The sequence below is a fragment of the Cervus elaphus genome, chromosome 10 (assembly GCF_910594005.1).
Source record: "Cervus elaphus chromosome 10, mCerEla1.1, whole genome shotgun sequence".
Taxonomy (NCBI): Eukaryota; Metazoa; Chordata; class Mammalia; order Artiodactyla; family Cervidae; genus Cervus; species Cervus elaphus.
In genome coordinates, this window is record NC_057824.1 from 24,993,678 (window position 1) to 25,020,612 (window position 26,935).

The following is a 26,935-nucleotide window of genomic DNA, read 5'->3' on the forward strand; positions in this document are numbered from 1 at the left end:
ATTTATTCAACTATCAAAACCATGACAGCAGTTTCACTTCTGGATCTGAAATTGTGTCTTTATGCTATCTTACGGAGAGTGAATGAAGCTGATATCGCTTCTAAGGTAGTATCTGGTATATTTCACAAGATAAAAGACTTCCCATTTGAAACCATGCTGGGCTCGACTCCCAAATTCTTTCACAATTAATCAAATACTGTCTCTTGCCAACCCAACGGCTTCATCTCAGTGAACAGAAGCCCAGCAAAGACGATTCTAATAAGATAAAAGCCATCTGCAGCTTTCAGGAGGCATTTGAAAGGCCGAGAGAAGCTCTACAGGGTTCCATCTTGGCAGCACTCTCTTGGGTCCCATCTTAAAGGCAGTCTAACCATTGTTGTCATCTTTCTAATTAAGTGGGCTGCCAAAAACAAACAACTCAAGTAATGTCACCGGACACACCGAGTCTGACGTGAACTCAACATCGGACCTGGAGCACCATCACTGAAAGCTGCTGCTGCAAAGCGGGTTCTCAGAATGCAGAAGCTCAAGGTCAGCAGTCATCCTTGCTGCTCAGTCACAGCTGCGCCCTCGTCTCTCTCCTGCCGATCCCACTACAGAGACACTACAAACATCTTAGAGACAGTAATAAAAAAGGGTTAGGAAGATCTCTGATACACATGCACAAAGGCACGGTTTCAAAAATACTTTCCCAACCAAAAATGATGAATCTTCTTTCGTCTGTTTCTTTCCAACCTCTAAACTCACCAAACCCAAAACAGGAGGGATTATCTGAGCCATCTCCCTTACTTCAGAGATGAGAAATCTGCATAAAACGCAGAAATCAAAGATTTCTGTCAGAGCTAGACGTCAGGGCTAAAACCCAGCCCTGTAGAGTCCTAGCTGAGTCTATCTCATCACGTGACCTCTGCTTAAGAACTGGCTCAAAACTCTCTGCACACAAATCTCTCACAGAGCTGGATATAATCATAAAGCCACCTCTCTGTGCTCTTTAAAGCCAAATAATCTCCGTTTTTTTCCCACACTCTTTTGGGGACGGGTAGGTACATGCTGTATGCTATGTGATGTTCCACAGCTCTTCTCCCATTTCTTTACTTTCTAGACGACACTGAGTGAAAATGTGAAGGGAAAACGAGAGGGCACCAATCCAGGCCCAATGTTCTACAGAAGTCTCAACAGAGCTCACCTGAAGAAGACCGCTTGGCCTCTACAGGTCATTTTTTATCATCTCAGTTACAAAACAAACGAAAGGTTTTTATAAGTAGGGAATTCCAGCAGATGTCATGCACGCTTTAAGTTCTCTCAGCAGTGCTAACTACCCAGGATTTTTCCACGATGTAATTTTCACTGACAGATTTTCATTTATTATGACTACATCCTAGCTGGCATTTTCTTTTTTAAATCTCATTTAATCCCTGTTTTACCAATGAGAAAATGGAGGCTTAAAGAGGTTAAATACTAGCTGGAGGCCACATAGCTATGAAGACAGAGGTGAGTTTGGATTCAAGTTTGATTGAGTCCTGATTCTTCACCGTCTTGGTGGACCACCCCCAGTGAATGACTGTCATCTACTGAAAATCTATGTGAAAACCCTCATCACACAATCACTACACCTAAAAGTTTAAAAGGAGTCTCAGGAAAACCCTGTTCCCAGACCTTAAGCCTGGCAGATGAGTGATGTGCCCCCAGTCACAGATCCAGTTGGTGCTGCCAGAGGGATGGGGCCCAGGTGCCCTGCCTCCCACTGCAGGTCCTGCTCACCAGCCTCCCAGGAAAACAGGAGCAAGCCCAGGAGGGGCACGGAGGCCTACCCTTTACTCACGTGAGAGCTGGGCAGCATTTACCCTAAGGCACATCTGGGGCCTAGAAGCAGAAGAACTGGAGAGGAACACTGCTGCCAGAGAATCTGCTCGCAGTTAACACAAAGTGTTTCCAACACAACTGAAAAAAGCTGTAAATGAGGTTCTGGGGAAAGAAATTCATATCCCACCTACATAAAATATATACCGTGCAAAAGGTAAATTTTAACCAAATGACAGTTACTAGATTCTCAAGTAGTGAGAGGTGGATTCATATGCTTTTTACCTCTACTAGGTACTTATAGTCTTGATTTTGTTGTAGCTAAGTATCATTTTTACTTGTGATCAAGAGGCTCAGACGGTAAAGAATCTGCCTGCAATGCAGAAGGCTCAGGACTGGGAAGATCCCCTGGAGAAGGCAATGGCTGCCCACTTCAGTATTCTCGCCTGCAGAATTCCATGGAGAGAGCCTGCTGGGCAACAGTCCACGGGGTCCCAAAGGAGTCAGACACAACTCAGCAACTAACATTATAAGTATGATTTTACATTTGATCCAGTGAATTTTTCTGTGGAACTATTTTCATAATTCTTGAGATTATTTTAAGATTTATATTGGTCTCTCAATAACAACCTGTCCTAAACACACACTGAGGATCCCAACAAAATAATCCATCAGGGGTTGACTGGCAATAGGAAAACAGTTGAGATGCCATGTTAGGAAACTTTCTGTTAATAAACCTTGAAATTTTTACACATTTAATAAAACAGAAAGAACATATTTCTAGTTTGTTTTTTTTTTTAACTACAACTTACAAGAAAAACCAGATATCTCATAGTAAAATGCTGTCAGCATCATATAAAATTTTTAGAAATCTATGCCCTATGTGCTTTAGTCCCTTCAGTCATGTCCAGCTCTTTGCAACCCTATGGACTATATCCCGCCAGGCTCCTCTGTCCATGGGATTCTCCAGGCAAGAATACTGGAGTGGGTGGCTGTGCCCTTTTCCAGGGGATCTTCCCAACCCAGGGAATCTTCCTGACACAGGGATCGAACCCACGTCTCATGTCTCCTGCATTGGCAAGCGGGACCTTTACCACCTGGGATGCCCAAAAGTGCTGTGTGCATCATATAAAATTTTTAGAAATCTACAATTGCATATAAATTGTAAATTAATTCTTACATACTCTAAGCTAACTGTGAGAGAAACTGAAAGTTTGTTTAAAATTCCCGAATAAAAACCAGTATTCACAAGATTTCTGTTCTCTAAAAATTCACTTGGTCAAATCATCCCTATAATTAAGTATCTCCAAAAGCATTTAATTGGGGCTTACCTATAATGTGATCTTTTAATTGCTGCATATCAGGAGGTATAAAGACTCTTCTAATAAAAACAATCCAATGCAACCCAGTGAAGCCTGAGGAAATGGGAGAAGATAGGAAAGACAGGTACCTCGTAGTTTGAGAGAAAATCTAGTAATTCTGATTGAGATGGGATGTAGAGAACTGGTTTCATCACCCGGCGGACAAACTTCTCAATGTAAACAGCACTCATGGGGCCTTTGTATTCGATTGGTCCAAAACTAGTACCAAAAAAATAAAAATAAAAAATAAAAATACACCATGCATTAAACCTTTAATATATAACTGAATCATCAACACCACAAAATGAAAATGTCCTGCTTTAGGATCCCAACTGGTTCATATGTCAGTAGCCTTCCTGTCTCAGCAGGGTAACTGGAGGCCTAATTAAGAGCAAGCATTTTATGTGAGGGGAGGTACAACTGGCCATTACTTTTAATATGAAATTAATTCTGCAAACTGAATTTCAGAGCAAAGTTCATTCTAGTCTCTGAAAAAAATTAATTCTCACAGTAACATTTCTATAAAAAACAAAAAACAGGCAACTCTGAAAACTAACCAAATGCCAAAGGATTGCAGGATCTTTACACAATTCTGCTGCAGGATGGGGGAGGGGAGGAAGAAGTGGGGAGGAGTAGACTTTCCTTTTCAAGTCACTGTGAAATAAGGAACAAGTTGAGCAGTTGGTCCTTGGCCTACTAAAAAGTAGTCATTAAATATTCTCAGAGGCACTTACACAAAGGATCACTAAATAAACCTTACACCTACTTATAACTTTATTACAACAAAAAATTATATGAAGGTATGAAGTTAGGGAACGGTACAAATGATCTTCCCTGCTCTCCCAGGCAGTTGTGCTTGGGGACACACAGGAATTTTATTTAGTACCGATAAGCAATACTGCCAACACCGAGTTATCCTCCTAAGCTAATCAGAATGCTCACAGGGCTTTCTTCACTCTTGCACAATAGACATTGCTCAAATATAACTGGATGGTATGTGGAGAGGGTGGGGGAGTATGGCGAAATTCAGCAAATCTATACCCATTCTTCTCTCTGAATAGAAACTGACACTAAGCTTCCTGTTAATAGCAACAACAGAGCACAAAAAAGAACTATATAAATGGGGATCAAGATATTAATATATGATGACAGAAATTAATACACATACATATAATGTAATGACATAAAGACAACCTTTAGTGTGCACTGCAGAATATGAGAGCGACAGAGGATCATCAGCATGAAAGAGGTAAAAATAGCATTCTACACACACAGCGGAGACACTGGGTCAGCGACTCTATCGATTCAAGTCTTACTACAATTCATTTGCTAACTAATTTGTTTTTAAATTACTACCACCACCAACCTCATCATCCACCACCAATTTTTAATTTAAAGGAAGAAATAAAACAAATCATCTGATAACTTATTTTGCTTAGCAGAAAGTGGGCCAGGGACCTGGAAACCTCGTCTATTCAAGCAAACAGGCTCCGCTGAGGTTCCCAGGTACCGTTACAAGGGTCCCAGGGACCTGGAAACCTCGTCTATTCAAGCACACAGGCCCTGCTGAGGTTCCCAGGTACTGTTACGAGGGCCCCAGGGACCTGGTGTAATGAGAAGACCCCCAGACGCAGGTCGTACAGTACGTTCTGCCTGCACACCATGGCCACGGCTTTCGCACAAGCTGACTTGAGGGCAGCTGATTTCTGCACAGAGTGTTTTGGGAAAACTACTTGCTGCTTCAGAGACTTTCGTAAACTGCCTTTGTGACTGGCAACAAAACAAGTCAAAAAATGGAGTCTGCTTTCACAAAACAGGAAAGCCTGTTAATTTCTTTAGGTAGCTACTACTAGTTAAGCTGCTACACAAACAGCACAGAATACAAAAAGGCTCCTTTTGGGTGCCTCGGCCGCAGCACTTTATTTTTGGTACAATGGGAATGGTAGATGTTACAATGAGTATTAATGGTTCTGAACTGACTTAAACAAGTAAAGGTTTCACAGGCCAAGATACAGCACGTTGAGGTATACCAGCCTCAGATCCCTCATCTGTAAAATAAGAGGCTGGACGAAGTATTTCTGATGCTCCTTCCACGTCCTTTCAATCTTCCTATAAAACTAAGAAAACCAATAGTCTAGGACAATGCTGCACACCCACATATCCTGAAATGACATCTGTACTCAATTCAAGGGAACTCGTGATTTTACTGTCACATCAAGTTAAGTCTACCTCTGGGCAGCGGGCTTGGTTACACACAGTTGCAAGGCCTACACCCCCTGCTAGCCATCTGCGCCCTATTTCCAAAAAAAGAAACACAGAGATCTCTTCAGGGCAAGCTCATCGCCCATTACACACTACTGAGGTTTTAGCACTTTCAAATATTAGTACAACACCATATACTTACCTTAAAAAAAAGAAGTGACCATCAGAAAGTTACTCAGAGAAACTGTGTTTACACCCAGAGGGAAATTTGAGGGTGGAGATGGGGTAGGAATATGTGTTTTTGCCCAAATACTATTTAATAGCTCCCGAGAAACAACACTCTGAGCCACACAAGTTTTATGTTAGAGACACAGGAATGTGCTTGAAGGGGATAGATAATCCACAAATGATAGTCTGGTGATATCTGTAGAAATCTCCATTGATTAAGGCCCAAGAATTTTAGAGGGAGGTAATAAAACCTAAAAAGTAAAGTTCTTATTGGTCAACTCTTCTTAACCCTTCAGTAACAAACTTCAAGCCAATTGCACTGAACAGAGCCCAGAATTTCATCTTCTGTCTCCAAAATCTTTCAAGTCAGATTTTAGACCTAACATCCACAGCGGGGTTTCCCAGGTGGCTCAGTGGCAAAGAATTCACCTGCCAATGCAGGAGCCACAGGAGACACGGGTTCAATCCCTAGGTTGAGGAAGATCCCCTGGAGGAGGAAATGGCAACCCACTCCAGTACTTTTGCTGGGATAATCCCATAAAGAGAGGAGCCTGGAGGGCTACAGTCCATAGAGTCACAAAGAGTCAGACACAACTGAGCAACTAAACAACCCAGAGCAAGGCCTGGGCAGTTCTCCAAAATCAAACACCAGTATTTCTGCAGTAAAACGAGTACAGCAGCACCTGATGTGGTACAAAGACTATAGGTGGCCTCTTGGTACTTTAGGCCAGATGAATGCATCTGGGGACAATGTTCACAGAACTCTTTCAGGTCTTCAAAGCTCTTTGGATTTCAGAATGACAGATTACAGGATTGCAGATTTGTAGTTTTTTCCTTCCCAATTTGAAAAGATGTTAGATATCCTGACTATGCTATGCTGCTAGATAATGGGATAAGGACTTTAGTACATTTTTATTCCATAAAATACTTCTATAATATTTTGAAACACACAGCCACACAGTGGAGTAACCAGTACAACTGAAAACAATGCTACTGAATACGTAATGACATGAAAAAATGTTCACACACACAAAAAAGCAGTTGAGGAGATATTACTACTATCAATACATGACCCCATTTTTTAAGTAAAAAATGGGGGGTGTGGATATGTACAGTCACAGGAGGATATAAATCAAAACACAAAGTAATTATGGATGGCTGATAAATCACAGATCCTTTATTTACTTATTTTTGCTTATTTGTTATTTTCTCAATTTTCTACAGTGGATACTTTTAAACAGGATAAAACAAAAATTCACTTTGAAACTGATAAACTGAATCGGATTAGAAACACTACTTGAAAGTTCTTACCTCCGATGATACAGATATATTACAGGAAAATAAAAAAAGTGTTTCTGTTTTCTGCATTTCCCCTGATTCCACCAACAGTTAATTGCGACAAACAACACCTGCAAGTCAAAGAAGGTTTCAAATGACTATAAATAACAACTGAAAAATCACCAAGATTTAAAAAACAAAATTATAGAAATGAAGCAATCCCTCTCTGAAACAGAAAGCATTAAAAAAATCGTTTTGGGTGTTCAAAGAAGGGCATCATTTACCTTGACAAGGACAAAGGAAGACTCTAGTCCACAATGTCCAGCTGGGACTCTGAATATTTTGCAGTCTGGGCCAAGAGGAAAATGAATTGCTTCAAATCCCGAAGTGAATGACACCAAAAAACCTTTTCTAAGCATGATTATACTAAAACTTACCAGTAGGATATGTCTTTTGATAGTCAAACTGAGCATCTGAGAATAAAAACAATCTTACCTACAGTTGACATACCAAAAATTTCAAAGGATCATTTTTAATAATGATATTAAAAACTAATAAAGATAACAGATGACTAGAACTATAGTCTAAAAATGAACTATCAGGTAGCAAAAATATGGATTAAATTTGTATTTATAGGCAGATGCTGAAGTATTTAAGGAGACGTATCCCAGTGCCTGAAATTTACTTCGAACTGTACCCAAAATGGGATGGATTAATAGTTAGACTGGAGCAGAGTTTCTCACCTTTGTTACTACCGACATTTTGGGCATGAATTGATATAGGTTTTTTGCTGCTGTTTTATTTGTTTTTGCTGGGGGCAGGGGTGGGGAGGGCACACAGTGGATGTCAGATGCTGTGGGATCCCTGGCCTCCCCTCTCGAGTAGTGACAACCCAAAACCTCTCCAGACAGTCCCAAAAGTCCCCTGAGGACAAAACTGCCTCTAGTTGAGAACCACTGATTACATGGATGATAAGATGAACAGATACATGGTAAAACAAGCCTAATAAAATGTTATTAGAAGTTAAGTGGCAGACACAGCTCACCTTTGCTATTATATGTTTAAAAATCTTTGTAATAAAGTACTGAAAAATATGAAGACTACAAATGAAAAGTCACTTTCAGATGCCTTATACTGACCAGAGAGCAGTACCGCTCAAAACTTAGTGTAAACTCTCAAGAACTCCTTTTATACTCTACCTATACTTTATAACAATACCTTTACTAAGGCTGCCACCTCAAAAATAGGGCACAATCTACCACATTTGCTAATTTTATTAAGTAATGTGGCTCCAGAAATTTTTGCCTGTTTCAAAAAATAAATCCACTCCTTTTCCCTACTGAGAACATAGAACAATAAGCTCTCAATTTAGAAGGAGCTGAAAAATTTTTCTGAAAGAAAGCAGAGCCCATCAGTTGTGGATGGCCTGTAACCTCCACCACTTGTCCTGTGACCTTTAACAAAGTATTCTGCCCTCTAAACCCCAGGTCGTGCTTCAGGGCAGCCAGCACCAGCCCGCGGGCTGTTCTCAAGAGCAGGGGCCTGCACAGGAGCACGACCCCCACAGTCCCTCTGAAGGGCACGTTCCTCAGGCTGGCAGTAGTATAGCAAGTGGCTGCCCCTTACCTACAATACAACAGACTCTCACATGTCCCCCCACAAGTGCTCTAAAAGAGGAATGACTGACAAAGGGGTGACTTCCTTTAAGCTTGCCTCCCAGAGCTCCCTTAGGGTTGTTTTCTTCCCACAAGAGCCCCCAGCTTGATCACTATCAGCCATTCTTAAGGGGAGTTGCGGGATCGGGGGGTAGGTAGGGGGGAGACAAGGAATAGATTGATTCCATGGGTCCAAAGCTGGAACACAAAATCACAACCCCCTGAGAATCAATGCTATCAATACAAAAATCAATGTATTTATACAGTACTTAGCATCACCTTCAGGGGTATAACATAATTAAAAAGGTTTTGCTAGGCTGGGCAGGAAGTCTAGCCACCATTTATAACATTGTTTCCAAGAAAATCCAACTGAGAGGTCCAAATGAACTTCTGAAACTCAACTGTGCCACAAATTACCCCAGATCTGTGGGTCTGGACAGCAGCCTCTTAGAAACCTGTGGGATGCTTTTTGGCTGACTGCATCTGTCGGGGGGTGCTAGAGGGCACTGGTGGGCAGGGGCCATGGCACAGACATCCCGCAGTGCTTCAAGCCGCTCTGCACGTGGAATGATCCTCCACACCACCCAGAGCAGTTTTACACGTCCTGCCAAACACTGATGTGGAGGGAAACCTGTTTATTAGTGTTCGACTCAGAACTCGACTCCATTCTATATATGTCAATCCAAAGCATGGCTTCTACGTTCACTGAATTTCTCAAGAAGGCAACTTCTGTTTAATTGAGGGCAGAAAGGACTTTTTGGTTGGCTCAGAACTTTACCAACAGCTGTTCACCATTTAGAAAAATCAAGTCACTGACATCAATGCCCTCGTGGCCCCTGTGTGGCCAACACATCCTACTTTATGGGGCTGCATCTGTAACTGTTCCTACACTTATAACTCATAGTGGTTCTACATAAAGGTACAGGGATCTAACTTACCCCAGCACTTACATACTAAAACACACGCTTAATTATACACCCCTTTTCTTTTTCCCCTTATCTTTATGTTACAATTAGTGCATTAGATTGGCTACATTGAAACTATATGTATAGGGAAGTTTTATTATCTATGAATACCTTCTGAGGACAGAAAAAGGGACATCAAAAAATACTTGTTTTATAAAGATCAACTGGGATCCACTGGATTGAAAACCACTGTCAGAAGGCCTATGTATCAATTGTCTATATATTCCTCTTACCAAGCGTGAAGGCGGCGTTCATTAAATATTTGTTGAATGTAGTTATGGTCTAGGTATTTGAAAGGTCTGCCTAGTTGAACTGTAATCATGACACATAAATTTCTCTTACGTAAAATAACTAACCAGCAAATATCAACAGTATATTCAATGAGGATTTTCAGTGTCCCCACTGAAACCAGACAGCCTGGCACCCTGAGATGAGCACTGGCCTCATCACGAGACAACGTGGCATCTCCTCCCGCTCCTGCCTCTAACCAACTATGACAACCACAATCAGAAAGCCTCTGCTCACAGGGGCTTTACGATTTAGGCTCAAAATAAGGCCCCTGGCCTTCACCCTGGCAAAATCAGCCATCCGGGAAAGGTGTCTCTGTGGGCAGAACCTGCCATGCACCTGGACTGCCAGTCATCTGATGGTCAGGCTAAATGTCCACCTTACCTGGTCTGAAAGCCGACTCGCTGCTTGTTCAATTTCAGCCCTGGCGGCGATGGACTGGCCACACCATGGAGCATAGAAGAACAGCAGCACGACCTCCGAATCCCGGCGAATGTGCTCTGCGTAGTCCAGCTGCCCCTGGAAGAGGTCAAGAACCGGAGACCTCGAGGAGAAAAAGCTGACAGGTGGCTTTGCTGGAATTATCACATCTTTTGCTCGACTAAAAAAAGAGCAAAGACACGATTGTTTAGTTTATCTTCTGCTAACAACAGCTCTGTGTAGAAAGAGAACAAAGGCTAAAAGAAAAGTCTTCTCTTAAATAAGGAAAGGGACTTCCCCAAACACTGGCCTGGAGGATAAAAGCAGCACTTTGTGCTAAGCGCAGGCAAGATTTGACTGAGAGAATGCAAGACTCAAATGACATGTTAAAAACATTCTCTAACACTGTCTGCCCCGGGTGTGGGGTGGGAGGGCAGTGGAGAGCAGACGAGAAGAATGTCTTTGAATAATCCAGACCCCTGCCTCCCCAACCCAAAAGACTCCATCCTTATTTCTCTGTAGCCTTGCTCTCCACAAAAGCCACTGACGTCCAGGGTTTCAGAGCCACCAGTGAGTTTGCTCATAATCAAGAGGAGGGAGTATACGTGGCACCACTAACAGGCATGGGAAATGCTTACAGTCCACTCACATTAAGTTCATTAGCTGCGGTTGGCCCGTACTTAGGACACTCAGGTAAAAGTAATAATAATGTAGATGTCTCCATTTGTATGTATGTACCATGATGCAAAGGTTAATAAAGATGAATAGCAAAGCAACTGCCCATTTAACTGGAAAACAGGTTTCCTAAGTACGTACTTAAGATTCTCAGAAGGTCAGGGGAAGAAAGAAAATAAAACTAAACAAGTGGCCAGAGCCAAGACAACAAGGTCTGGGCTGAAGCAGCAACCCATCAGGTTAACGGGCCCTGTGAACACTCGAGCTGTCCACACATCTGGGTTGAAACAGTATAAAACCATTAGAGCAGCTTAGCTAAGAAACGAAGAAAGAAGAGGCATCGGGTGGAGAGGGAGGTGGGCGGGGGGATAGGGATGGGGAATACATGTAACTCCATGGCGGATTCATGTCAATGTATGACAAAACCCACTGCAATGTTGTGAAGTAATTAGCCTCCAACTAATAAAAAAAAAAAAAGAAACGAAGAGAGGAAATAAAAATGGAACCCTAAGAAAATTCAATGAATCGAAAACAGGGAATTTCCTAGATGTTCAGTGGTTGACACTCCATGCTTTCAAACTGCCGAGGGCCTGGGTTTGGTCCCTGGTTGGGAAACAGATTCCGGTAGACCATGCGGTACCAGGTGGGGGGTAGGGGGAGGTAGGTGGGAAGGTGAGCAGAAAAAAGACCGAGAGGAAGAAAAACCAGAAAGTATAAACGGAAAACAAACAGCCAGATGGTAAACACAAACCCAACCACATCAACAATTACATTAAATATAAAAGGACTAAACCACCCAATTAAGAGGAAGAGATTGCCAGGCTGGATAATGAAGCAAAACCCAACCATATGCTCTCTAAAAGCATTTAAACATAAAGACATACATAGCATGAAGCCACAGGGATGGGAGAAGATAAACCACATACACAGTAAGCACAGAAACATTGTAATAAATCATTAGGTGAAAGGACAAATAAACTAATTTAATTGTGTGTTCTTACAATTAAACGATACTCAGTAATTAAAAAAACGATACATACTATAACTGGAGGAGTTTCAAAATACATTGAGTCAGACACTAAAGAATACATATAATATGAATGCACTGCCATGAAGTTCCATAACAGGCAAAACTAATCTGTAATGAAATAAACCACATCAGCGGTGGTCTGGAGTTGGGAGCAGGGCAAGGAAGACAGACTGCAGAGGGCACTGGGGAAAGTTTCTGGGGACAAGGAATTAAAGGATGGAGGTGGTTACACGGGCCAAAAGCCACGGGCCTACGTATGTAAAATGTGTGAATTTTACCGAATGTAACTTATAGTACAATAGCGTTGATGAGAAACAAGTTTGGCTGATGGTCACCTCCTTGGTGAGGACTGTTCCGATGATTCTCCCAATTTTTTTTCTCTCGGAATCCTATTAGTTGCTTTCAACAGCCCTCACCATAATCTGTGACTTACTTATTTACCTGTTTATTAACTCCATAAGAGTAAGGACCCTGGCTCTTTTTTTCACTGATAAATCCTCACTGTTTAGCAGCTCCCAGGACTGCAAAGATCAGTAATCTGTGAAATGAACAAACCTACCCTACTCACCTCATTTGAATATATGTGAAAGCAAATTAAACATAAATCCATACAGACATATATTATTAATCTGAATGAAAAATGTCAGAAAGTACACTTGCATTACAAGGAACGATTCTAAGGACCATTTTATTCTGTTCTAACTTTATATGTGTTCAAATGAACTTGATCATCTGGTCTCTCAGTACAAGCAAAGTAGCAAGAAGCAGGAACAGGTAGGAACATGCTGCCAGCTCTGAGATACGCAGCAGACAGACACTTAGAACCAAAAAAGAAATCAGACATCTGGGTTGCTTCCATGTCCTGGTGGTGGTTTAGTCGCTAAGTCGAGTCTGACTCTTGTGATTCTATGGACTGTAGCCTGCCAGGCTCCTCTGTCCATGAGATTCTCCAGGCAAGAATACCGGAGTGGGTCGCCATTTCCTTTTCCAGGGGATCTTCCCAGCCCAGGAATCAAACCTGGGCCTCCTGCACTTCAGGCAGATTCTTTACCAGCTGAGCTATGAGAAGCCCCTCCATGTCCTAGATATTGTAAATAGTGCTGCAATGAACACTGGGATACATGTGTCTTTTTCAGCTATGATCTCTCAAGGGTATATGCCCAGTAATGGGACACAGAAGCAACCTAGATGTCCACTGAAGGATGCACGGGTAAAGAAGTTATAGTGTAATATAATGGAATATTATTCAGCGATAAAAAGGAATGCATTTGAGTCGGTTCTAATGAGGTGGATGAACCCTGAGCCTATAATACAGAGTGAAGTTAAGTCAGAAAGAGAAAAACAAATACTACATATTAACACATATATATGGAATCTAGAAAGATGGTACTGATGAACCTGTTTGCAAGACAGCAATGGAGACACAGACATAGAGACCAGACTTGTGAACACAGTGGGGGAAAGAGAGGGTGAGATGAATTGAGAGAGTAGCACTGAAACCTGCATTACCGTATGTAACACAGATAGCCAGTGTGAATCTGCTGTGTGATGCAGGGAGCTCAACCCAGGGCTCTGTGACAACCAAGAGGGGTGGGATGGGTGGGAGGTGGGAGGGAGGCTGCGGACGGAGGGGACATGTGTGTACCTGTGGCTGATTCACGCTAACGTACGGCAGAAGCCAACACAATACTGTACAGCAATCGTCCTTCGATTACAAATACACAAATCAAAAAAAAAAAAAAAAAGAAATCCTACAAATACTCAAGGCCAAAGCTACTCTTAAGAGCCTTGGGTCATTTAGTTTAAGGAAAAGAGTACAAACCCTTCTCTACATCTAGAAGGTGTCAGCTTCCTGAATTAAGACAGTTTTAAATATATTGCTTCCTCATTTTAACCAAAAATTATTAACATCATAACGTTAAAAAGTCAGAGCAAATCTCCTATTTAGGCACTCACGCTAATATTTTAACTCTGCAATCAGGGAGCTTTGTCTAAGTAAAACATCTTCATAACCCCAAAAACTCAGTCACTTACACAATAATTCAAAAAAAAAAAGTTCACTGAGCAAATGTTACTGGGCTTCAGGCACTGCTGTCTCGGAACTAAGGCTATAGGAGCAGCGACCTGTTCTCAAGGGGCTTCCTTTCTCAGGGAAGAAGACATGCAAACAAGCAAACCTGTAAACAGACATAAAACCATACAAAATGATCATGCTCGCTGGAGAATTCAACACGGAGATGCGGCAAGGCACCCGGAAGCTCCTCCATAGGGTGGTGCTCAGGGTGGTGTCTTTTAAGCTGAGATGTGAGTGACAGGAAGGCAGTCACCCAGAGGGAAGGCCCTGAGGCAAGCTGACACATTCTCGGCAAGTCCAAAAGTCTTTGGAGGTATTATTTTTCTACTCTTCAAATTTGGTGGTCAGAGTTAATTACGCAAACGGAGGGAAAATGCAGGTCTGTGACAAATCAAACAAAGGACAATCATCAACCTAGTACTGTTGATGAGCCAGCTCCTCAAGTAAACGAGCCAGACAGGCCCGTGGCCCATCAAAAAGCAAACATTAACCGGGTCAGAGAAACCCATAATGCCTCTGCCCCAACAGAAGCATTCATGAGTTGCCATTTAACTCCTAAACTTGCTACTGTTTTTGAGAAACTACAGGAGATGAAAGATTTCCTGCAGCTTTGAAGCCAAAGTCTCAGGTACCAAAAAACTCAAAGAACTGGTTGCAAACAAGGAAGTCCTGTCGCAACTCCCAATTTCTATATGAGACTCACGCTCTATACCTCCATCCAAAAAGGATCTGAGGCAGCTTTGAGCTTACAAAACAAAATAAAGGAAAATGAATATATACACATAGAAAGATAATGGGGGACAGGGAAGCCTGGCGTGCTGCAGTCCATGGGGTCCCAAAAAGTCAGAGACGACTGAGCGACTGAACAACAGAGATAACAGACAGACACCCAAAGACATACTTATAACTTTTCCCCACAAAAACACACCCACAATGCAGGGTAAAAGGGAAGGATGAAGTCATGGACATTCAATGCATAGAAAGGCAGTTAAGACAGAGATTCAGTTCAGTTCAGTTCAGTCCAGTCCAGTCCAGTCGCTCAGTTGTGTCCGACTCTTTGCGACCCCATGAACCGCAGCACACTAGGCCTCCCTGTCCATCACCAACTCCCAGAGTCCACCCAAATCCATGTCCATCGAGTCAGTGATGCCATCCAACCATCTCGTCCTCTGTCGTCCCCTTCTCCTCTTGCCCTCAATCTTTCCCAGCATCAGGGTCTTTTCCAATGAGTCAGCCCTTCACATCAGGTGACCAAAGTATTGGAGTTTCAGCTTCAGCTTCAGTCCTATCCGTGAACATTCAGGACTGATCTCCTTTAGGATGGACTGGTTGGATCTCCTTGCAGTCCAAGGGACTCTCAAGAGTCTTCTCCAAAACCACAGTTCAAAAGCATCAATTCTTCGATGCTCAGCTTTCTTTATAGTCCAACTCTCACAACCATACATTGACCACTGGAAAAACCATAGCCTTGACTAGGCGGACCTTTGTTGGCAAAGTAATGTCTCTGCTTTTTAATATGCTGTCTAGGTTGGTCATAACTTTCCTTCCAAGGAGTAAGCTTCTTTTAATTTCATGGCTACAATCACCATCTGCAGTGATTTTGCAGCCCAGAAAAATAAAGTCAGCCACTGTTTACACTGTGTTTCCACAGGACAGAGATTAAGTGCTCAGAAATACACAACTAATTATTAATAGTGTTTCAACCCCAAATCAACCTTTTTTCTTTTTTAAAAAATAAGCAATTAAGACACTAAAGGGGGTTGTCTTATTTCAGGTCTGGAGCTATTAATAAAAAATAACTTAAAAAAACGTTCTACTCTCCTTTAAGCCTCTGTCCTCATTAACACACAAGATCTTAAAAGCAAAATCGGAAAAAAGCAGCAGAAATGTCAGAGTCAGTTGTAGAACAATAAAGTAGTATCATGACACCATTCAATCAAAGGAGATTATCAAAAAATCAATTTGAGTCTATTAAAAGACTGTGAAATTTGTGGCACAGAAAGAAGCTGGACAGGCAAACAGGCTGTTCACTGGCTCATTCTCCTTGCCTGAAGCAGGTGGGATCTCGCTCAGCATGCTCCATTAACTGGACTTACACTTCTTCCTGAAATCTCAAAGGACTTTCCTATCTACTAAGTCTCATTCTCTCAGAGAAAACACTACATTTTATTGCTATAAATGGACAAACTGATGCAAGTAAGCTCTCTACCCTTGGAGGAGAGAGAACCTCTCTTCCTAATCTGAACTCGAATACCACATTGCCATATTCTACCTTGTAAAATACTTTGTGTAATTCCCTTGTGCAGGACGTGACATAGAACACAGTTAAGAGCCTAGTTTCTGACAATAAAGGATTCAAATTCCAGCTCAGCCAATCATTAGGTGGAAGTGAACTGGGGCAAGTTTTGCAACATGGCCAAAGCTCCACTCCTTCCTGTGTAAACTGGAAGGGTAAGAATGTGTGTGTGTGTAGTGTGTGTGTGTGTGTGTGTGTAATGTGTGTGTGTGTGTAATGTGTGTGTGTGTGTGTGTGTGCGCGCGCACATCTCTCGCCAGACTTTACTGGGTGACTTAAGTGATCCATAACAGACTCTCAGGTCACGTGTTAAATAAATAAATGCATTCATGGAATCTGTAGTTCTCAAACAGGTGACTCTGTTCCCCAGAGGACATCAGGTACCATCTGGAGACATTTCTTATTGTCACATTGTGGGGAGTGGGGGGTAAGAGCAGGTAGCAGGTAGAGGCTAGGGATGCCGCTGAACATCTCAGCATGCACAGGACAGCCCCCTACCACAAGAATTATCTGAGTAAAAATATCAACAGTACCAAGACTGAGAAACCCAGCGGGCAGGCTGCACCTGGCACAACGGCAAGTGCTCAAAAAGGTTTTTTGTTTACTTTGGTTTTTATATGACTTTTTTTAAATCAGGGGTATAGTTGTTTTACAGTGCTGTGTTAGTTTCTGCTATACAGCGAAGTGGATCAGCTATACATACACTTCTGTGTCTGTGTGCACACACGCTCAGTCGTGTCCAACTCTCTGCGACCCCATGGACTGCAGCCCTCCAGGCTCCTCTGTCCACAGATTTTCCAGGCAAGAATACTGGAGTGGGTTGCCATTTCCTTCTCCAGGGGATCTTCCTGACCCAGGGATCAAACCCGTATCTCCTGCATCTCTTGCACTGGCAGGTGGAGTCTTTACCACTGAGCCACCTGGGAAGCCCATATGTAGCCACGATCCCCTCTTTTTTGGATTTCCCTTCTATTTAGGTCACCAGAGAGCATTATGTTGAGTTCCCTGTGCTATAGAACAGGTTCTCATTATTATCTATTTTATACATATTAGCATATATATGTCAATCCCCATCTCCTAATTCATCAGCGATAATTATTATAATTTCTTCTTTCCACTAAAATCTCCAATCTTTTGACATCTCTTTGACAACAGGGGTCACATATTGTCCTTAACAGACTCCATAAAAATGTTTCAAGTTGAAATCTTCCCAGTGGCCGCTATGCCAGTCAGTGGCACCACAGACTTATAAAAAAATTGGGAGTCCCAGGAGACACACTGTGGACACACTAAAATACTAAAACACACTAGACACGCTAAAACACAAAGCAAAATTTGTATCTGTGTCCTTTTCCAAAGCAAGACACATTAACTGTCTTTCCCTCCCCCACCCCACCCACTAGCTCCAGCCTACTCAGGCCTTTCTTCCAGTTTCAGGAAAACACCAGTCCACCAGCCTTGTCCTGCCCCAGGACCTCTGCACCTGCTGTTTGCTCTTCCCTGGACATTTCCCCCCGCATCTCCCCAGTGCTGGCCCCTTCCCCTTCTCGGGTGATTCTCTTATGTAGCTCCCCGGGGGAGGTCTTTAGGCCCCACCCTCATCGCTTCTACTCGCTGCACAGCACTTACTGAAACCCTCTAAAATTATGTTAAGGTTACTCGTTTACTGCCTGTACACCACCCCCTGGAATGGAGAACAGGGACTTCTGATATTCATCACTCACCCTCGAGGAGCCGTCCGCATACAGTAGGTGCGGATAAATAATCGTTAGATCCATGAGTGCATGAATTCTCAACGTCCGGGACGCTAATGGTCGTCTACGCCTACCCGAGGCATAGGGAAATAAAATGGGTGATAAATGAGGACCCTACAGCTTGGGCAGAAGTGACAGGTGCACCCCCAAGAAATCTCAACAGGTGACAAGCACATGAGAACCTGGCCCACCTTTCCTCCATACGAAAATCGGAGGAAAGGGCGCCGGGCAGCACCTCAGAGCCTCGCCTGAGGGCTCGCTGGCCGGCGAGAAGGGAAAGCGGCGGGCAGGGCCGCATGCGGCAGGCAGGAGAGTCAAGTCCACCGGCCGGGGCAAAGTCAGGCCCGACTTCCGGAGGCCGCTTCGACCCTCGACTCTGAGGTCCCCAAGCCGGCCACGTGCCGCCGGCCGGGCCAAGGGGCGCCGGGCCGGGGCCGGGGTGGGGTGCGGGCCGCCTCACCTGCAGGTAAACTTGAGGGCGAGGAGCAGCGCGCAGCCGAGTGCCACGGCCCCGCAGAGCAGCTCGGGCCGCCGGCGCGCCATGAGAGAGGCGCCGCGCAGCCCGCGGCGGAGCCGGCCCTCCGAGGACGCAGCCGGGGCCGGGCTGAGGGAGCCGGAGCCCGCGGGGCCGCCGCCGCCGCCCTCGTCCTCGGCGTCGTCGCTGCTGCTGCTGCCGCCGCCGCCGCGGCCTCCGCATTCCGACATTACATGCTCCCCGTCGCCGGCTTTATACTGCCGCCGCCGCCAAGGGCCCGAAGGCCCGGCCCGGCCCGGCCCGTCGCTCCCCAATCCCGCAGCTGGCCGCGCCCGCTAACCCCGAACCTCCACGTCAGCCCGGCCGCCGCCGCGGCTCCCGCCCCCTCCGCGCAGAGGGCGGAGCCGGACACCACCCGGAAGCCCCGCCCTCGTGGCCACGCCCCCTCGCTCGTGGCCTCTGCGCGGCCCCACCCCCCGCCAGCGCCGCCGCGGAGGCGTGTTAGTCCCACAGGCCCCGCCCCGTCACTGGAGTCTGCGCGCACGCCGCCGTTGCCAAGTGCTCGCCCCGTTTACGCCCGTCCGTCCACTGAGTCTGCGCAGGCGCCGGCGCTTGGTGTCCCGCTGCTCCTACCGCGGGTTGAATCGAGCGCTGCCCTAAAGCAGCCCCGGAGAGTAGCAGCTGCGGAGAGTCCCCACCTGGCTCCGGGAGTTTAAAAGAGCTGTGATGAAAAAAAGTAAAATAAAAGAGCTGTGGCAGCAGTCGTGTCAGCGACACATCTGGGGAATTGCATACCGACCTCACGGAGATGCTTTGAAGGTTAACTGAGGTCCTTGATGGAAACTGCTGGGCCCGTCATGAGTGCTAAATAAGTCTTAGGGACTGTTCTTTCCCAGTGTCCATTTCCTGCACAGTGAAGTGCTGTGCGCCGCGGTACCACGTCCCTGCACCACAGCCCTGGGAAAACGGTCTGTGCATCCTGTACTCACTTTAGAGATGGGAAAGCCGAGGCTTGGAAAAGCCCCTTGACCGCGTCCACAAGGCTAATAGAGGAGTAGACTTGAAAGCAGATTGGTTAACAAGCCGCTCCAGCGATCCTCTGCCGACTCTAAATGCTCTCTGACTCTAAATGTTAATGAAAGTGAAAGTTGCTCAGTCGTGTCCGACTCTTTGCGACCCCATGGACTATGCAGCCCTTTGAATTCTCCAGGCCAGGACACTGGAGTAGGTAGCCTTTCCCTTCTCCAGAGGATCTTCCCAACCCAGGGATCGAACCCAGGTCTCTCCGCATTGCAGTCGGATTCTTGACCAGCTGAGCCACAGGGGTTGCCCCAAATGTTCTAAACGTTAGGTCATTTCTAAATAAGTTTTTGTGATTAAAAACGACAAGTCGGAGAAGGATGAAATGTGATTTGAGAGTGACAGAAAGGGATTGTATACCTGGGACTCGTGTACCTGGAGCTAAGAGAATGGCCCCAACCGCTGGGGCCAAAGCGGAAGACTAGACTTACGCTGTCAATAACTACAAACCTGGTAAGAAAACGCGGAGAGAACTAAGGCAATATGATGCCACAGAAAAACAAAAAAACAAACACACACAAAAATCCCAGAAGATGAGAAGTCACTTATGCCACAAGCCAGCGTGCTAACCCCGGGGCAAGGTTTCCAGGGAGATAAAGGGTTCTAGGAATGGCCACCTTCCTGAGTGGCCCGGAGCATTCAGTTTGTTAACCACGGAGGCTCAACATGTTGGTAGCTCATGTTCGCATGCCATTTCGCTCTTTGGTTTGTATATCTCACGTCTTTTTTTTTTTTTTTTTAATATTGGGTTTTTTGGCTGCACCAGATCTTAGTTGCAGCATACGGGATCTAGTTCCATGACCAGGGATGGAACCTGGCCCTCCTGCATTGAAAGTGCAGTCTTAGCCACTGGGCCACCAGCGATGTACCTCCTCTCACAATCCCAATTTTTTTGCTCTTTACTTCCTTCCTTTATGTTATGTGGCTCTTTTCTAAAACACTGTTAATTCCTTTAATGATTTAAAACTTATTTTTTCCAGTTTATATTCTTAGCGGCAGCATTTAGGGATTGTGTGTTAGTTGCTCAGTCGTGTCCAACTCTCTGTGACCCCACTGACTGTAGCCCACCATGGTCCTCTGTCTTTGGAATTCTTTAGGCAGTTCTCTGTAGTGGGTGACCATTCCCTTCTCCAGGGGATCTTCCTGACCCAGAAATCCAACCTGGGTCTCCCCCATTGCAGGCAGATTCTTTACCATCTGAGCCACCAGGGAAGCCCTTCAGAGATTACAGTATACATTTTTTCTGAATCTACTTCAGATTTACACTAACTTAATTCCAGTAAGATATGGAAACTGCTCCAATATAGCTCCATTTCCTCCTCCCATTTTTAGGCTGTTATTGCTCTTTTTTAATCTACTACAAACCCAGTAATATGGTGTTATGTTATTGTTTTATATAATATTGTTGGAAGCAGAAAATTTTTTAAAATGCATGTCTAGTTTTTTAAAAAGATATTAATTTTACTTATCATTTCTAGTTCTCTTGATTTATTTAGATCTGAGTTAACACGGTATATTGCTAACAAAAACAAATACAGTCCAAAGTCATGGGTACTCATTCACTGTAGGCCACTAGGGCAGAATCCACTCTACTCTTTCATAAGACACCTGTCTTTTGCACAGGCCTTTATAAAGTTCAAAGTGCTTTTGTTGCCTGTAGGCTATTTCATGAGACCCACTATATCTTAGGACCGTGCAGGGCGGTGTCTTACAAGCCAGGAGACCAAAGTATGTTTCCTTTACCCCTCTTTCTAGACATTGCTGTTCCAGCAATGATGGACAATGGGAAATTCATTTCATGTGACACCAGGCCATCTGGGCCAGGCTGCACTGCTCTTCTTCTTCAAGGCTTGTTCTTGTTGTTCAGTCATTAAATTGTGTCACCCTTAACTAGTCCATGTCAACCAGTATCTATGCTTTTATGGCCACTTTTCATACCATGATCAAGGTGGTGGCATTTGCATAGGCGGCAGGGAGATTACATATATATCTTTCTTTGTGCATGTGCTCAGTCGTGTCTGACTCTTTGCAGCCCCATGGCCTGTAGCCTGCCAGGTTCTTCTGCCCATGGAATTTTCCAGGCAAGAACACTGGAGTGGGTTGCCATTTCCTCCTCCAGGGGATCTTCCCAACCCAAAGATCAAATCCATGTCTCTTTTGTCTCCATGTTGGCAGGCAGATTCTTAACCACTGTGGCACCTGGGACATATATTTTTCCCAGGTATTAATCCTGTCTTAGAATTGGAGAGAAATAATTCCTTGTTAATTTTTTTAAAATTAGAGCTCTTTATGTGTAATGCAAATAATCACAACTTTTCCCCTGCCCAAAATTTTGTAATTCTTTTTAACTGTCTCCTTACTATTGTTTCTAAGCCAAATTTGGTTATTTTTAAAAATGAGTTACTATGGTAACTCCGAAAGCAGTGCTATCACTTGCTTCAAATATTTTATTCTACTTTGTGCCTTCATCAGCTTTCTTAAATCTGAGTCTGGTTTGGTATTCTGTCAGTGTTTTTTGCACAAGAAAACCCATATTTTACATCCTGTAGTTTCAACAAAATTTTTTAAAAATTGAAGTATAATTGATTTACAATATTATGTTAGTTTCAGATGTACAGCACAGTGTTTTGTGGATTACATTCCATTATAAGTTATTACATGATACTGGGTATTCACCAAGGTATAGTAATTACAAGATATTCAGTAATTCCATGTACTATGTAGAAGATATAGTAAATCCTTGTTGCTGATCTATTTTATGTATAGTAGTTTGTATCTGTTGATCCCATACTCCTAATTTGTCCCTCCCTCTCTCCTTCAGTAACCATAAATTTGTTTTCTATGTCTGTGAATCTTGTATTTCTCTTTTTAGAGTCTACATATAATGGATATCATATAGTATCTTTTTCTGACTTACTTCACTAAGTATAATATACTGTGGTCCATCCTAGTTGCTACAAATTTCACTTTTGTATGGCTGAGTTAATATTCCATTGTATGTATATGTATATATGTGTGTGTGTATATATACATATATACTTATATACATATATATATAACATGTATACATTTGTTGTTGTTTAGTGTCTCTAAGTCATGTCCGACTCTTTGTGACCTCATGGATAGCCTTCCAGGCTCCCCTGTCCTTGGGATGGATGTCTCAGGCAAGAATACTGGAGTGGGTTGCCATTTCCTTCTTGGGGGGAATCTTCCTGACTCAGGGATTGAACCCATGTCTCCTGCATTGCAGGCAGATTCTTTACTGCTGAGCTACCAGAGAAGTGTATTTGTGTGTGTGTGTGTGTGTGTGTGTGTGTCTAAAACATCTAATGCTTGGTTTTTGTTTTGCTTGTTAATTTTTAAAGCCTCGAAGCATTTACTTGCTAAACAGGATGTGCCTCAGAAGGTACAGGTTGGCAGATAACACAGGAGGGAGCCCACACCCTGAGCCTACTAGGTAAAGCTGGACAATGGTGCTGTTTCTTAGAGACTTTATATCAAGATCGAAGAGCTGTCTTCCCATGAATTGGCACTCCTTGTTCCCTTGCAACAAGTACTGACAGGAAACCCATATTCTCATCTCTGCAGGTCAACTAAGGAGTGTTTGAACCCGCACTAACTGCCCAGGGAACATGCTGTCCTTCGGTTTCCCAGTGGGGATCGCTGGAACCCAGTCAAAGCCCTCGAAGAGCAGACCCACGAAGGCTGAGGATGATGGAGAGGGGTGAGCACTTCCAGCCCCGGCCTACTGTCCAGGCACATCCAACACAGGTGGAAGAACTGGGCAGAGGAAAATCTACCTGCCACCTCCCAACACCTCTTCAGGACTTATGGGACCAGCTCATTGCAGACAACACAATTTACACATGAATGTTCCTATTCACAGGAGCCAGGAGGAGGAAACAAGCTGAATGCCCATCAACAGAGGAATGGGTAAACAAAATGTAACAGATCTGTACAATGAAGGATGATGCAGCAGTTAAAAGGAATGAAATACTGATGACATGCTACAGTGCAGATGAACCTTGAAAACACTGTTATTGTTCAGTCACTAAGTCATGCCCTCCACAGAGTGCAGCACGCCAGGCTTCCCCGCCCTTCACTATCTCCCGGGGTTTGCGCAAACTCATGTCTATGGTGTCAGTGATGCCATCCAATCATCTCATCCTCTGCTGCCCTCTTAAACATTACACTCAGTAAAAGAAGCCTGTCAGAAAAGGCCACATATTCTATAACTCCACGTACATGCAACGTCTAGCAAAGGCAGAAAGCAGATTAGGGACTTCCCTGTCCTTGTCTAAGACAACCCTAGACAAGACTCTGAGCTCAAGATGCAGGGGGCCTGGGTTCAATCCCTGGTCAAGGAACTAGATCCCACATGCCACAACCTGGCAGCCAAATAAATAAATATTTTTTTTAAATAAGAAGGAAAGCAGATTAGTGGTCACCTACAGCTTGCCTGGTGGCTCAGATGGTAAAGCGTCTGTCTGCAATGCTGGAGACCCGGGTTCGATCCCTGGGTCAGGAAGATCCCCTGAAGGCAATGGCACCCCACTCCAGTACTCTTGCCTGGAAAATCCCATGGACAGAGGAGCCTGGTAGGCTACAGTCCATGGGGTCGCAAAGAGTAGGACACAACTGAGCGACTTGACTTGACTGACAGCTTGAAAATCAGGGGGAGTGGGCAGAGGAGGGTGTGGGTTTTATTTTTAGGGAGTAAAACACTTTTTCATTGTGATTGTAGCACATTTGGATTCTACTAAAGCCATGGATTTATACTTTAAAATGGTAACATTTGGGGGTTTTAAAATTGTATCTCCATTTGTTAAACACTGAAACAAAGAAAAAATCCACTTTGGAGGAGGTAGGCAGATAAACCTGTCCAAGTAGACACATTGATTTATTAGTTCCCAATGCTGTTAATATTGCAGTTTTGCTCTTTTATACCTTATTTTCCTTACCTCCCCTCACCCCACTACTACTCTCTTCTCTTCATTTCTAGGATGGGGATGTGACTTCATCATGGTGTAATTAGACTGATTTCCTGATGCTGAATATTCACTGATGCTGGAAGGACCGAAGCTGAAACTTCAGTAATTTGGCTACCTGATGCAAAAAGCTGACTCGCTGGCAAAAACCCTGATGCTGGAAAAGAAAGTCAAAAGAGAAGGGGGCAGCAGAGGGTGAGATGGTTAGAGAGCATCACCGACTCAATGGACAGACATGTTTCTGGGCAAACTCCGTCAGACAGTGAAGGACAGGGGAGCCTGGTGCACTGCAGTCCGTGGGGTCAGAGTCGGATATGACTTAGTGACTGAACAACCGTAAATCCTGGTGCTGAGACCAAGGCTGTGGCCTGCAGGGTTCTGAGGTGGAAACCAGAGCAACAAACTGGATGACTCAGGCAGAAGTGGGATGGTTCAGAGCAGAGAATAGCAAGAGAGCCAAGGCACAGAAAATTCTGAGGTGGGGTGTGAAAATCAAAAAAATTCTCCTCTTGACCAGTCAGAGGATTCCAAACTAGGTTTCAAGCCTAGATTTCCAAGGTTAAAACAACCAACTTTTTAAACTGCAGGTTGAAACAGAGCACCAGAGATATCTTTTTTTAACATCTATTCTCCCTGGAAGGAGCACAAAAGAAGTCTGGAAGGATGGAAAAGAAAAACGTCATGAAGGCCGTCAGACTAGGGAGACTTAGCAGAACGACAACAGTGTCTTTCTGTCTCTGCGCTGACCATGTCTTCAGCGGTCTTTCAACAACCACAACGACCCTAGACGGCTATCTCTGTGGAGTCCCACAGCCAACGTCCTAGCTGATCATGTGTCCCCTTGCTGAGTGTTCATCTAAATGAAAACACAAAAGAGCTCGTAGAGGGGTTAGCATGTCGGTCAGTAAGAGAAGCCTTTTAGCAATCCGAATCTCAAGAGAGTGGGACAGAGTGGCAGTTGCTGCCGTGTTGCTCTAATTTACCTTCTGTCATTAATTGCTTAAAGAAAAGTGTTTTTAAAAAATCTAGGGAATTCCCTGGTGACCCAATGGTTAGGGTTTCATGCTTCCACTGCCAAGGGCCCAGGTTCGCTGGTTGGGGAACTGGGATCCCACAAGCTGCACGGAGTGGCCAGAAAAAAAAAAAGACCTAACCTTGTGATTTTAGTACCCAGTTTTAACAATTCTTTGTGAGGCAAGGACCACACCACAAAATGAAAGACATCTATATATAAAATCTTTATTACAGGCAATATTGGTCCATACACTACACAATACCAACAGTACAAGTTTAATCTTTCAAAATCATCATTTAAACAGCAAAAGACCAAGAAATAAAATTTGAGTCAACTGATTATTTTTCAAAATAGTCTCAATGCACATTATCCTCAGTTCCCTTATTATAGTGAAACATACAAATACAGAAAAATACCCCATTTAACATATACTAGTGTTAAATGGTTATTTGGCTTAAAATCTGAGTTAAGAAAATCCTTTTTAGCAACCTACGTACAGATAAGTAGCAAACTTTATTAGACAAATTCGTTCCTCTTAAAAACACGTGAAGAATTTCATCCATCATGTGTTCTGATCCTAGTACAGTGTTTCTCTCTCACCATCGTGGTTCTTATCTGAAGGACCAACTCAAGGAGTCATCCTAGACATCACCTCTTCCCCAACACAATTCATCCAAAAGTCTGTTCAACAGATGGCAACCAGTAGCGGTCACTTCACCACGTGACGCCCTGAGAGCCTGGCCAGACCTGTCCAACAGCCCGTTTTCCTACCTACTGTGGGTTGCTGCTCAGGAGGGACGAGACGCCAATACAAGCAGAAAACCTGCAGCTCCTCTGCTACGTGCCTTAGAACACTTTCAATTTTCTGGTCAATGCCCTGATTAGGTAACATACATAAAAGCCAGCATATTAGTTTAAATCTTTAAACAAAAAACTATATTTTCCAAAGTCATTATCGTTGGGGGCAATTAAGTGATCTTTTCGGGCTTTGTTGAGCTTCATCTTTAGGGCGTCTCTTCTCTCTTCCCATTCATGAAGTTCAGCGTTGCCGTGTGCAAATTTACAGCTGCTTCCTTCTGTGCAGGTACCATTCATATACCTGTTAGGACAAGTCAGCTTGGTAAGTGTCCACCCGATGCTTATAACAATCTTTAAAATGTGCTCTTCACTACCTTTCCGGTTTGTGTTAAACTTTTAGCTCAAACTCATAATCCTAGAAAAATGAGTATTTTTAAAACTTTTATATTGGAGTATAATAAAAATGAGTATTTTATTGCCTTGGCATCTAGAACAGAGAAAGAAGTACCTTAAACTATTTAAATGCACTAGTTAATGAAAAAGACCGATTGCC

The 26,935-nt window shown here is 43.8% G+C and overlaps 2 protein-coding genes and 1 long non-coding RNA gene across 6 annotated transcripts in view; 1 reads left to right on the plus strand and 2 right to left on the minus strand.

The window, feature by feature from the left end:
- TXNDC11 (thioredoxin domain containing 11) overlaps positions 1 to 18,863 on the minus strand; it is a 59,751-nt gene extending 40,888 nt beyond the window's left edge. The window contains exons 1-4 of one of the 4 annotated variants that reach the window (XM_043914329.1): positions 18,487 to 18,862; positions 10,162 to 10,378; positions 6,903 to 7,000; positions 3,251 to 3,380 (exon numbers count right to left, since the gene is read on the minus strand). In XM_043914329.1, the coding sequence (XP_043770264.1) occupies positions 3,251 to 3,380; positions 6,903 to 7,000; positions 10,162 to 10,378; positions 18,487 to 18,731 (690 nt within the window). In that variant the 5' untranslated portion in view covers positions 18,732 to 18,862. Of the gene's footprint in view, positions 1 to 3,250; positions 3,381 to 6,902; positions 7,001 to 10,161; positions 10,379 to 17,996; positions 18,229 to 18,486 lie in introns of those variants that run through there. The other 3 variants (XM_043914330.1, XM_043914331.1, XM_043914332.1) reach the window with 3 other exon arrangements.
- An 876-nt stretch (positions 18,864 to 19,739) lies between these two features.
- LOC122701412 lies at positions 19,740 to 24,713 on the plus strand. The gene is made up of 3 exons (XR_006343071.1): positions 19,740 to 20,034; positions 23,170 to 23,305; positions 24,584 to 24,713. It is a non-coding gene; the product is annotated as an uncharacterized LOC122701412 (long non-coding RNA).
- A 1,079-nt stretch (positions 24,714 to 25,792) lies between these two features.
- ZC3H7A (zinc finger CCCH-type containing 7A) overlaps positions 25,793 to 26,935 on the minus strand; it is a 37,687-nt gene continuing 36,544 nt past the window's right edge. The window contains exon 23 of the mRNA XM_043914335.1: positions 25,793 to 26,683. Coding sequence (XP_043770270.1) covers positions 26,494 to 26,683 — 190 coding nt within the window. The 3' untranslated portion in view covers positions 25,793 to 26,493. The remainder of the gene's footprint in view (positions 26,684 to 26,935) is intronic.